The sequence below is a fragment of the Thunnus thynnus genome, chromosome 23 (assembly GCF_963924715.1).
Source record: "Thunnus thynnus chromosome 23, fThuThy2.1, whole genome shotgun sequence".
In the NCBI taxonomy this organism is placed as follows: domain Eukaryota; kingdom Metazoa; phylum Chordata; class Actinopteri; order Scombriformes; family Scombridae; genus Thunnus; species Thunnus thynnus.
In genome coordinates, this window is record NC_089539.1 from 23,746,030 (window position 1) to 23,759,716 (window position 13,687).

The window sequence follows — 13,687 nt, forward strand, 5'->3', positions numbered from 1 at the left end:
TTGTGTTTTTTCCTCCATACCTGCTCTGCTCCATGTGTCCTCCCCAGCCAATCAGCTCCCAGCCTGCCCCTGTGTCTTGCCACCTGTTCCTTGTTGTTTCATTAGTTCAGTTCGTATTTAAGTCCTGGTTTTCAGCTCAGTCTTGTTGGATCTGCTGTTCTGTGAAGCTCAGTTTTGTTCTGTCCTGTTCAGTTTTGCTTTGCCAGCATGTAACCTCTATTAATGAGTGCTCTTCAGTCCCTGCCTGCCTCCCGTCTCCTGCGTTTGGGTCCACCTGCTCGTCGTTTCACTCCAGATGACACCTGTCATACAGGTTAGTGCAGTTCAAAGTGCTTCACAGATGACTGACAAGCTGATAATAAGACAGAACAAATGTAAACAGTAGAACAATTTGAGATTAATGCACACGAGAAATAAAAATGCAATCAAACAAAAAAATTAAATACTATAGTAATAATTTAAAAAATTAGTGAAATAAAACTTGGATTAAAGAACTAGATAAAATAGATAAAAACAAAGACAAATAAAATTGATAAGAGGAAAAAATATCAAATAAAATTTTACAACTCAAATACAATAAAATAAGTGAATAAAATAAAGTTTGTTTAATAAAATCATTTCTTAATCAAAAGCCAGGCTAAAGAGGAAGGTTTGAAGCTTATGTTTAAAGATATCAACACTTCAGCTGCTCTCAGGCACCAAAGTTGGTTCAATTTACGAGAGTTTGCAAGAAAGTGGAGATTCAACCGGGAGAAACGTTATGTAATATAATTTTTCTTATAAAATCCAAAAGTTAACACATTTTCCTAACAGGCTGTTTTTCTGGAACACTCTGATGCAATTTTGTGGATTTTCCAGTGTTATTGTGACACACTAGTCATCGTTACACCATTGCCAGGAAATGCCAATATTTTCATTTCCTCAAGGCAATGGCTTAGCTTTGGTTTTTTTGGTAAGCACTTTTTTTTTTTTTTTTTGAACAGCCAAAATAATTGTGTACGTGTACTTGCTCTTTATGACTCTTTCATAGGCACACGTGTGTGTGTGTGTGCGCAAAATGTTTACTTCACTGAATATGCATTTGCTGACTTGCCTGAAACTGGACTTGTATCATGTTTTTTTTAAATTTTATTTTATTGATAGACTACTTACCTATAAATCTGAGACCAAAATTAATATTTAAAATGAACATATCATAGACTGTCACAATAAATGTGTAGAAACCTCTAGGTAATGTGCTGCTTTCAGGTTTTCAGACCTCACCTGAGATTCTGTCCTTTCATTTTGCAGATTTGGGTGACAGAAGAGTTTCATGACAGACACACAGTGACGCTCAAACCTCTTTAAGTCATCTTAAAAACTTCTATTTGTATTTTTCCTTCATCTCCAGAACTTATTGCTACATTTTTCACTACGACATCAGAGCTCACCTGAGAGGCTGCAGCTCACATGTCTGTGTGTCTCTTTAGCATCATAGTTCAGTGATTTCCAGTCTATTTTTACAACTTGGATAATAAATAATTATACTGTGTGCACAACTGAAGTCTGTTATTCAGTGATTTAGGAGTGTGTGGTCATTCCCTGTGAATGCAAGTCCTGAGAAGGTTTTATTATCTGTGAACTGAGGTTAAACTCGTCAGTCATTAACCTGTTTTTTTTAAGCTTTTTGTGGGCAATCAAGTTCAGAGGTGATTAAAAACTGACTGAAAGAACCACACATGATGGCAAAGTGTTCTCTTTGTAATAAATGACAGTTTATTATAAAGATTACAATCTGTTGCGTTGCAGAGCTCATCAGTTGTAATTGTGTGCTCTTTAGTCTTTAGAAAAGGGAAGAAAAAACTACAAGTACACACACGCCACTCACTCCAGAAGAAACTACAAACATACTGTAAAAAGAGGAAGCTAGAAAGGAGGAGGAAAACCATAAAACCATTATAACCAGGTGAATATCAGGAGGAGGAGGAGGAGGAGGAAGGTTTCATACAGGTTAGAAAGCCAGAATTCTCAGCCAATCAGCAGGAAGCTGAGGGGTTACCATGGTGAAGTCATAGTTTCTTTTACGACACTATGGCTGTATCCAAAATCACTCCCTAGTTGCTATAAAGTAATCTATATTTACTGTCACCATTTTATTTGAGTGTCCAAATTCTGGGCGTAAATTTATCTGCGTAGTGCCCTCCAAAAATTTTACCAAATGAACAAAAAAGTAGCCTTGTGGCGTCGCATTTTTATAGATGCGCAAATGATGACAAGAAATGACAATCAGGAAGCGCATGAAATCTCAATTTGTTGCTCACTATTGAGTAAAGTATTGATTGTTTATTGTATAGGGAGCAGTGAATGAGTGAACAAGGGAGCAATTTCAGATACAGCCCATTAAAATATCCAGTGGCAGCCAATTTTGGCCCTTTATTCCATCTTTTTATACAATTGTCTTGGTTCTCTCCTGGTCGCCATGTTGGTCTTCTCTAATATTCTTGAGCAGCCATTTTGTCTCCATCATTCAGTCCATTATAACTTTCTAATTAGCCACATGTCTATTTTATTAGGCGAGAAGAAACTCTCAGACTTTAACTGGACACCTTATGGAGCGTTATCACAATTATACATCGGAGGCTTATCAAATCAAAAAAAGGGAGCTGGTATGGAGCTAACAGGCTAACATTTACTAGCTGTTGTCCCCCAAAATGCACTATTTCCTCCTGTTTGTTGTTAAACTACATTGGCCAGCTGTTTTAGGAACTTTTTAAAAAATTAAACTATTTGTGGGCTGTTTTTTTTTTTTTTTAAAGATTTATGGCCTCAGTTGAAATAGGTTTGGGGCAAAGAGCAATAGACAGGGTAGGGAAGTCAAAACATTGAGAGACAGACTGACACATTGTTGGATTTTGGTCTTTTCATGGGATTTGTTGACAATAAAGAAAATATAGATTATCACCAGTTGTATTCTTTGCTGTGATAACTGGACAGTTGGGACTGGAACACGATTGTAACAGTTGATTGCATGTTAGTTAATGTAGCAAGCTGGCAGATGTTAGCTATGCTGGACAGACATTTGCTTGTGTCAGAATGTGTGACTAACAAGGTTTCAAGTTGTGGGACTGTGTTGAAATGGGTTAAAATTTCTAAGTAGGAAAGATGGCCAAAAAAATCACTCCTGTGTCCAAGAACTTGGAAAAATGGATGGGGAAAACCAGGCTAAAACTTGTCTAAAATGACTCAAAAGACAGGACAGGACACGTTTTCATCCAAATGGCTTCAGATTTAACAATTAAGGTTCATGTGGTCATGTAAACTTCTAAATTATCTTCTAGTGTCAGCTGAAACTAGTTTGACTGGTGACAGAAGGTGAACATTTGGGTTAAAATGTATAAAGTGGGAGAATACCACTGATATACTTAATCATCATGTCACTGATGATATTTCAACATCAGGTTATTTTTCTGATTGGCTGAGAAATCTTATAAATAAATGACCTCATGTCTGGTATATCAGCGTACAGAGGGATTCCCATTGGGGACCTGAGGTCAGAGGTCACACAGACCTCATCATTGATCTACATCCAACCTGATTTTTATTGTTCCACTGCAGAGAAAGTGACAGCCCACGTCTCATTCTGTGGTCTACATGGAGCTGATGACTCTGTACAGTAGACTATAGTCTATTATAATATATACTACACAGATATACAGTATTTATATGATAAATGTGATATTCACTGATGTAAACAGCTACACAGCAGATGCTCCCTCTTTACCTGTGAAACGAGGACGGTTAGTTTTACAGATGAATTACTGGAAAGGTTTGTGTTAACAGATTTTCTTCTATTTTCTTACAATGTTTTAATTTGGGGGTTGAGGCTACATCCAACTATTTTTTTTTCCATTTATGTAACTGACAATCCTACTAGCACAACAACTTTATGCACTGATTGGCCAAGTATGCAAAGTTCCAGGATTTGAACTTGTCTACATATGATTTATCATGTTTTGTTCCTCACCAGACGGCAGGATTTTTGGCCCGTCTTTGGATGTGGCAATTCAAAACAAGTAGAAACCCTTTTGCCTTCAGAAGTGGACGAACATAACTTCATACAAACTGATTTATTGCTCATGCTGCGTCCAGTTATATTGGACTTTTAAATAACGTTCATGTCAACTTCCAAGTCGTAATTATGACTGTGAAACTGATTTATCAAAAAAACTCTGATATATCCAACTTGGCACGTAATTAAACACAAGTGTCTGGAAACCAAGCACACATGGACGCCTCATGTCAGCAAAAGTCTGTCATTCAGTGTAATTAAACACAAATTTAATGGATATAATGTAATTTTGTCAATGCAAAGTATTTTAAACCCTCATACAACCAATTCCGTTATTATATAACCTTCCTGAATTAGAGGACGTGAACGCTTGCAAGTCCTCAACATGTGAATCTTTATGATCCTTCCCATCCATCCAACATAGTGTGAACGCGGCATTTGATTGAAGTGTAACATTATGTTGCCTTGTACTTATGGGACGTGAAGTTTTATCTCTTATCTTTTTAAACATTACAAATGGTAAACATATGCAACTGATGACTGGGGGTCGTAAGTGGACTCATTTTGTTGGGAACCACCACTCTAAAAGACAGAATTACTTGGATTTTCTGGAAAAAAGGGCAAACAACTGTTAATGCAATGAACACTATAGACTTGGGGAAAAAAACCAATTGATACTTAAGTGACTTTGTATAATTTATTAACTCAAAAAAGTGAATTTAGTGTTAAGTTACTCTTTAAAGATACACTCCCTTGATTTTGCCATAGTGCCCCCAAATTCTAGAGTGTCCTTGTAGTTCACTGTTGATGTTTTGATATGTGTAGATTGTTTAGAGATGGCATAAGTCTGATTAACAGCTGATGTGTAACTGTTTATAAAGGCTGAATATCACATATGGATAAAGACTTCATAGACTACAACTTACCAAAATATTACTGTTGTAAATTTTAAAATCTACTATACTTTATATATATTACACTATATAGCTACATTATTCTAACATAATATATATTACACAGATTCTATAGTCTACTGCAATGTGCTGTACATAGACTATACATTCTATACCTCTGTAGTCATCATCATGGTAAACTTGTATAAATCATGATTGGCGGCTTTGCCTTTGTTTAGATACTTAAGTCATAAACAACGTAGTAGATTTGTTCTTGTGGAGTCAGGCACTGGAACGTTGTTTGTGCTTCAGAGGGGGATTGAAGAGGAGACACTAACATATCAAGTAAATTATGTAGCTGTATCAAATTTGATGACAAATTGTATGAAAATATTGAGAAAAGACGAGTTGTGGCAACATGCCTCATTTAGAAAATCGCTAAAAGCACTATTAAAGCTAACAGTTCCTGATATGTCATTACCGCGGATTCCCAATTCAAATTTGAGGGGAAAAAAGTGAAACAAATACACCTTCCAGCGACTCCGGAGATGTCTTGTTGTATTTTAAATTGTTTATTGTACAAGTGTAGACAATAAAATAAAAATGAGACAGTGTGGTTTTAGCAGCAGCTAGCATTGTCCTCATGTTGGGTTTTGAGCTCTGCCCCTACTGTGTCAACTAAACTCTGCAAGATATAGCATACAAGTCCCTAACCCATCTTTGGAGTTGTTGGAAGTTGTATTTTTTCACTATTGATAGAGCTAGACTGGCAGTTGCCCTTTACATCCATGTATGTCTTTGTGCTAGGCTAGGCTAAATAAGTTTAGGACCCATCTCTGTTACTGTACACACAAGTCTTCTCATCTGTCTCTGAGTAAGATGGTTAATGCAGGGATGGTTTTGCCCACCAATATTGGAAATGGTGCGGTCATACTGGATTTTGCAAAGGTGAAATTTACTTGCGTGCTGTGGCGCAAAGCTGGCTCGACAGGAAACAGCGTGGGCAGCATTTTAAGCATAAAGTGCGTCAGCAATAGCATTTCCCAAACTGAAATATATACCTTCTTATCAAACACTTTATCGTCATTAATCTCTTGGAATAAAGCATATCCCTCCTTCTCTGCTACTTGTATTTCACTGTGCAGTGATTTATAAAAGTTATATAAACAATCAATGCCACTCATTCTTTTTAATTGGATGGAAATCACCCTGAAATTTTGCATGTCAAACTTTAATCAGATTGAAGTCTACGTGAAGCTAAGAGGGCAGAATCAATCGCAACTAGAGAGAGGGAGGTCTCATTTTGAACAAATTTCAGTGTGACCGCTCTTTAATTCATAAATTTAGTGACTTTACATGAATGAACAATTATTAAGTTTGGCAACTCAATTTATGGCCTTTTTAAAACTATATATGGCCTCAGGGAAACTCTATATGGTCTGGAGGAAACTCCACATATGGCAGGGTTTAAATCCCCTTTATGGCAGGGAGGAAACTCCATATATGGCCTGTTCCTGATTATGGTTACTGCAAAGATATAGCAAGTACAGCCACACTTGATTGGTTAATTTAGGAATAACACACTAGAGTTAAGGGGGTTAACCTAAAAGTTTATGGTGTCAGTGTGAGGAAGGTATAGGAGGGGAAGGAGAAAGGTATTTTCTGTACAGATGGCTTTAAACAGATAGCACCATGTACAGTAAGCCCTCGATAAGCAGGTTAGAAACCAGAGAGGTTTACAGTTGGAGCTCTGCTGCAGCTCTCCCTGAAACACACAGCACATCAGCACAAAGTCACACTCATTGACAAATCATTATGAATTCCAAAACATCACCGAAATGACCTTGAAACTCAACTCATTGTCAAATCATAAGAAACTCAAAATCATTTCCAAACAATATAAACTCTGTAAGTCATCACCACCACATTATTATTACTTGTTATTCATAAATTCTAAATGATCGGCATTAAGATATGAACTCAAAATTAACACAAATTCTTTATGAGTGATATTTGATAAAAATGCTAAGTCACAAGAACTTTTCTGAAAAGGACTGAGACATATCCTCAGCTGATCTCCTGTTGTCAAAGCAGAGACTCCCGGCAGCTCGCTAATCGTCCATGTCCGCTAGCAAAAGTCCTGCTAAACTCGTCTGGGGAAGCAGAATGGCACAAGGAAAAGAACCCGTCTCATAATGTTTGTGGTCAGTTTGTCAAATCAGCTCTTTGATCGTCTTTTCACCTGTCAAGACTGGCAGAAGAGCTTCCAGCTGTACTTAGCTGAGTATGCTGTAAGCTAATGCGATTCTTTGGAACACTGTGTGGATGGTATTAACTACTTTAGCAGGCACTCATAATGAAAAGTCAAAACTCATATTCCTTTTCTGGATATTCTATTTTCTGGTGATCCAGATTAGAATACACAGAAAAAAACATGTAAAATCCAGTTAGTTTTATTAGCTTATACTAAGTCCATATTTAGGAAAAGTACCAAATGTAAGCAACTGCAGCCATTCCATCCAGTTTGTCAGGGAATGGACACAAATTAGATGGAGATTAAATGGAAAGTAGAACATGAATTTGAGTCCATTAATCCACTAGTCCATTGACAGATGTTTTAATACTAAATTGTCATTTTTGGGCTACAAAAATGCCAAAACTCCACTGCTTCCAGCTTTCCAAATGTTATTACTTTTCTTAGTAATAGTGATAGTAAACTTATTTTTTTAGGATTGTGTTGGCATCTTTCACAATTTTTTGACATTTTATAGACTTAATTATTAATCAAGAAAATAGTTGTCAGATTAATCAACAGTGAAACTCGGTTGTAGCCCTAAAAGTGTTGTCATCTGTCTCTGAAAATGTCCCTGTCATATTTTGTGCTAAGATGGGATTTATTCCTACAAATTGTTTGGAAGCCAGCGTATTTAGCGCCAGTTTAGTATAATTTTGGCCGCAAAACCTGGTTTGCATGGCTGCCCAAGAAAAGGTAGCCAATCTCTGCATTGGCAATGTTGAACTTTTGTTTTTGCTATGAAAGCCCTGTCCAATGAAAAGGCATGTGTTCTGCCAGCAGCAACTAAGATAACACTAAAAGGAATTGTGTTCAACTATAATTCTATTTTGAAATGAATGACAACTTTGACGTTGACTGGGTATTTACTGACATGAACAGACGTCAAACTAAATATTGGACGTCTAAAATGACACTAAAGCTACGTACGGGACTCAGAGCTCAGTGTTACCAGTCGTCCTGCTTCACAACACTGAGTTGATCAAAGAGCTGATAAGCCAAAATGACACTGAGATTACTCAGAGAGCTGGGCTCCACGTTGGTAAAAAGGTCTAAAGATTCAGTCATTGATAAGATATCCTAGTCAAAGAGATGGCCTAGTGTCTGACCAGAGGTCAGGGGTTATGAGGTCACAGTTCAGGATGTCTAGAGGTGAATGGTCAGAGGTGAGGGGTCAAGTGGAACCATCCAGCAGCTGTCTGAGTGCCCTCTCGATGTTGATTCGGTGTCCCAGTCTGGTGACGCCCAGCTCCACGTAGTCCTCCTTGGTGAGGGCGGGGAGATGGGAGCCTTCGATCTCGTGCTCCTGGAAGCGCTGGCGATGTTCAGCCAGACCCACACTCTCCAGCCAGTCACCCACATCATATTTATTCCACAGGTTGAGGGGCCGCTGCCTCCATGGCCGAAGGGCCAACAGGGGCCCGCTGAGGACTGGGGAGGGGCACGGGGAGGCGTGGGGTGAAGGTGAGGGTGAACGGGACCTGGTTCGTGCGCTGGCACTTCGCATCACAAACCGAACCTCCTTTGGTTCAGAGGGGAGACTGAGACTGGACGACTTCAGGATGGTTAGACCACGACCCGAGCTCAGATCTGGCCTTTCAGAGCAGGGGGCGGGGGAAGAGGGAAGCCCTATTGACCTATCAGAGGGGGAGGGAGAGGGGGAGGGGCTCCGGCGGGTGACAGGGTAGCGACTTCCTGGTCGGACTGTGTAGCTGGCGCCATATCCTCGCTGGGAGATGGTGTGGAGTTCACCTAGACTGGAGAACAACCTACAACACATGAAACATCATATTAATGACATCATCATTAATACAATTGTCAGTTATCAGTTGATGCATTTACATGAATTCTTTAGTTTACTGGTTGCTAAGCCCAGCTCCCCTTAGTTACTGCTGCTGCCCCTCTGAAGCTTTTCAGTTTTGCATGGCACACATGCAGTTTTACAGTGACGGTCGCAGATTTACACCTTCAAATTCATAGTAATTTTTGAAACAGTGGTTTCTTGATTTCAGACAGAAGTAGACAAAAGCTGCTTCTCATTTCTAGTAGGAGACCATTGATTTTTCCGACTCGTTTTTAAATGAGACATAAGTTAGATGAAATAAGTTAATGCTAAAAGAACAAGGCTAAGTTTTATGTCCCAGACAGAAAGTCAACATCCTCACCAGTTGATGATCCATATAGAAGAAATGTAAATAAACGGCATTGATTTTGTGTTGCAGTGTTGCTACTATGTCAATCATACTATTAAATCCTGTTTGAATATTTACCACTGAGAAATATACTTTGACAAGCAACAAAGAGGTTAGATTAGTGTGTTATTGTTTATATTTCAAAACAATGTGTTTTATTTTTACAGTAAGCTAATTAGCGGGAATGCTACTGTTTGCAGCCTACATTGGAGCAGATAAACATACTGTTTAATTATTTCCTTACATAGTTGCTCTTGTGTTTTTGGCTTTAGCTTGACAGGCTTTCTCACGGTTGCTAAGCTATGATTGGATAAGTTTAGAAAATGTCAGTTCCAAAGTTTTATTCAAAAGATGGGTGGAATGAAGAATTTCAGATATTTAGTAGTTAGTCATCTGCGAAGTAGATGCACGTTAGTTAGCTGTTAGCTAATGAAAATCATCTCAGCAATAACGAGAAATGTTTACCAGAGATAAAAACCTACGATTTACTCTCCCCACTGTCCACACATCTGGAACAACACAAATAACAGATACTGTTACACCCCACACCAAGACACACACAGTAGGGCTATCAGGTCAGTAGTACTGCAGTATTTACAGTATAAAAGCAATTTTGATGTACCTGGCACCTCCTACTGGTGACCTCCGGCCCGGGTCAAGGGGACTCGGTTCCTCCCCCAGAGAGTGACTGTCCTTGTTCAGCAGCTGCAGCCGATTAGCAAGATCCAGTCCAGATCCTGCCCTGCCACTCAGCTCCAGTGCTGAAGCCGATCGGCTAGTCAGATCCACAGCTGACCCCGACCCCTGACCTCCAAGCGCTGATGGACGGCCTATTCCATCCTCTGGGCTGAAGCCCCGCCGCTCCTCGCCACGGTCATCCCCGCCTCCCCACAGCTTGGACCTCCTCTGGAACAAATAGCGTGGCTGCCGCCCACTGGTGGGGGAGGAGGACAGTGGAGAGGAGGGGGAGGAGGAGGATGCAGCAGAGGGGAGGAGCTCGCTGTCCGATGATTGTTTCAGCAGTGGGTCCCTAAGTGCCGAGCGGCCCCGGCCAATAGGTGAACGAAGGCGGGGCTTAAGGCCTGATGGGGATGTGGATGCAGGGGAGGGGGAAGGGTGAGCAGGAGGTGAGGAGGGAGAGGATGGAGCAGGAGGGGAAGCCAGGGTGATAGAGGGAGGGAGCGAGCTGGGTGAGGAGGAGCTATCATGAAGCCGCTCGTCACCTCCTTCCTCGTCATCTCGTCTACCCAGGGAGTCAGGACCACTCTCCCCTCCCCCTCCCTCCCCACCTCGCCGTGGCAACAAGGTGAGGGAGGATGGTGGAGGAAGGGCAGGAGGACTGGCGAAGGCAGGGGGCGGAGCCACCAGGCCGATTCTGCGCAGCTCCTCTCTAGTTTCTTCATCACTGGATGACAGTAATGCTGGTGGGAGTGTCACTGTATAAGCCCCACCCTCCTCCTCTGAGCTGCCCACTGTGAGGCTTTTGCGTCTGTCAATCAGAGAAGGGTGGCTCTCATTGGCCAGGGTTGACAAGGGGACAGGTCTCCAGCGCTCAGGGGAGGGGGCAGCGGGTGATGTCACTCCTCCCTCTGTTTCTGGTCGCTCCACCTGTCCATCAGGGAATAGGGGTGGGGTTATGCGTTTATGCCTCAGCTCCGGGCTGGTCTGAGGAGTGGTGCGCTTTGTTCGCTGCTCGGGGCTCGTCTGAGGGGTGGTGCGTTTGGATCGTGGTTCGGGGCTGCTGTGCGGGGTGGTGATAGGGGTGCGCTTGTGCCTGCCCTCAGGACTTGCAGCCGGAGTGGGGATAGGTGTGGTTGAGGCGGACGCATGTTTAGTTCGAGGCTCGGGACTAGGCGTGCGGGCTGTGAGCGCTCGTTCTCGTGCAGCAAGAGCCAGGGCAAGTGGAGATGAGGGGTCTGAGGAGAGAAGAGATGATTAATATAGTTCTATTGTGGGTGGATTTTAATATTTCATCATATTGTTGTATTTACAGATACTGCTCTTGGGTGGATTATATTCTACTTCTCCAACGGACAGTTTACTGTTGCTCATTATCTACTGCCTAAACTGTGGACTACCTCAAGGCTCTGTCCTAGGTCCCTTTTTATTTTGTGGAATACCTCAAGGCTCTGCCCTAGGTCCCCTTGTATTTTGTGGAATACCTCAAGGCTCTGCCCTAGGTCCCTTACTATTTTCGGAAGTACCTCAAGGCTGTGTCTTAGGTCCTCTTCCAGTTTGGGAAGTACCTCAAGGCTCTGTCCTAGGTCCCCCTGAATTCTGTGGAGTACATCAAGGTTCTTTCCTAGGTCCCTTTGTATTTTGTGGAGTACCTCAAGACTCTGCCCTAGATCCTCTTTGATTTTGGGAAATACCTTGAGGCACTCTCTTAGGTCTGCTCTATTCTGTATCTACATGCTTTCATTAGGATTACTAATATGTAATCATAACATTTCTTTTCACTGCTATGCCGATGACATGCTACTTTACATATCAAGAACTGAAAGAACTGTCCAACTGATATCAAATATTGGATGTCTAATAAGTTCTTCCAACTCAATGAAAAGCAAAATCAAAAGTAGTCCTCTTTGGGTCATTGAACTAATCACAATTTAATGATCAGTTTGACAACCTGACACCTTCTGTCAAGCCTGGGCCCAGAAATGCAACAGTTGTCTTTGATTCCAATCTTACTTGATGATAATAAATTAGCACAGTCCTGTTTTATCAACTTCACACTGTTTCAAAATGTAATCTTTATCATTAGATTTTTATCATTCTGTGATTGGAGAAAGTTATTCATGCTTTAGTCTTTTCCAGTAGACAACTTGAGAGATCACATTAGAGTTAGACCAACCTAGAGGTTTCCCTGTCAGCGGGTGGAGGAAGGTGTGAGGTGTTGGTGAAGGCGAAAGGACTGGAGCAGGAGGGGGAAGCTCCCCAAGGTCATCCATCGAATGGCTCTGAGTCAAGAGGGGTGGTGCCTGATTGTCTGACCCCGCCCCTTCCACAGACAGGAAGAGGGATGATCGGCGGCCCTGGACCCGTGCACGCTCAGAAAGAACCTGCTGCTGGTATATCTCCGCCCTACTGGGGCTGCCAGGTCCACCACCATCTGACTTCACATCATGATCTTTGATTCCAAGTCCTAGAAGAAGAAAACATGGAGTCAGACTGATAGAAGTGATTCTTACTCTCATTATCCACTGGATCCGGCTGTTTTTCCCTCTTTCATCTTTATGCACCTGGTAAATTTTTGCTGGAGCTGCTCACATCTCTATGCCTATATTTATTGGCAGATGTCTTTTTAATGTCTTTTTATTAATATTTAAACCTGCAGTGCAGAACTTTTGTCTCCCCCTTCTGGCAGTGAGAGTAATTACGCAAACACTGTTGACGCATGCTTATGACGTATGCCTACAGGTGAACTTGGACGCTTTATAGGTTTTTCTGCCGTAGGCTCTGCCATACCCCTAACTGCTGTAGCCTACTCGGTTGCTACTGTTGCTCCCCTCCTCAGCTCTGGCAAACCAATCATTGCTGTTTGACATAAAACACATCGCTACTGGTCCGCCAGTGTGGGAATGTCACCACAGACACCAGATTTAAAAACTCGGGTATACTGTGAAATACAGAGATTTACATGGCGATGATAGTCTTAATCAGTATTGTGTGGACTCGTTTGGCAAGGGCTTGAATGTAGCAGACCTTCATTTATATGTTTATATGTATATGTAATGATGTATTTAATTTGTTACGTACTTTGCTTTAATTTGTTTAAATTTCATTTTTGGGAATTAGGTGTATTTGCTTCCTGGTGGACAGTTAGATGAGAAGATCAATCAGAGTTGCTGCACACTTTTTTCAATCAAATTTAATGCTTTTTAAGACCTTGACAGAGAAAATTTAATACCCTTTCCACAGCAAAATGAATGCACATTAGGGTTGAGCTTTATTTTTTAAATCAACTTGACAATATTAGTAGGGATATTTTTCAGGATATTTTTGTATCTCCATATAACAATCATATGTAAAATCTTATAAAGTAATCAAATTAATGGCAAATTTAATGAACTGTGTCCCACTGTTACACTATACATTAGATAAAGCTCTTTGTGTTTTTAAAAATAGCATCAAAATTTAAAATTTTAATTTGCTCGGAATTGTTAATTTTGACAAGATTACAGACAGATAAGCGGTCACCAAATAAAAGTCCACTCCTCTCCTTTATGTTGCATGTTGGCTGTTGCGGCTCCACACTACG

The 13,687-nt window shown here is 40.9% G+C and overlaps 1 protein-coding gene and 1 long non-coding RNA gene across 6 annotated transcripts in view; one reads left to right on the plus strand and one right to left on the minus strand.

The window, feature by feature from the left end:
* Positions 1-79: 79 nt before the first annotated feature.
* Positions 80-1,538, plus strand: LOC137175894 (uncharacterized). The gene is made up of 2 exons (XR_010925738.1): positions 80-313; positions 1,291-1,538. It is a non-coding gene; the product is annotated as an uncharacterized lncRNA (long non-coding RNA).
* Positions 1,539-1,732: 194 nt separating this feature from the next.
* shank3b (SH3 and multiple ankyrin repeat domains 3b) overlaps positions 1,733-13,687 on the minus strand; it is a 53,931-nt gene continuing 41,976 nt past the window's right edge. For 2 of the 5 annotated variants that reach the window (XM_067581820.1, XM_067581821.1), the window contains exons 23-26: positions 12,281-12,571; positions 10,049-11,342; positions 9,909-9,935; positions 1,733-9,003 (exon numbers count right to left, since the gene is read on the minus strand). In XM_067581820.1, the coding sequence (XP_067437921.1) occupies positions 8,409-9,003; positions 9,909-9,935; positions 10,049-11,342; positions 12,281-12,571 (2,207 nt within the window). In that variant the 3' untranslated portion in view covers positions 1,733-8,408. Of the gene's footprint in view, positions 9,004-9,891; positions 9,936-10,048; positions 11,343-12,280; positions 12,572-13,687 lie in introns of all 5 variants that reach the window. The other 3 variants (XM_067581825.1, XM_067581823.1, XM_067581824.1) reach the window with 2 other exon arrangements.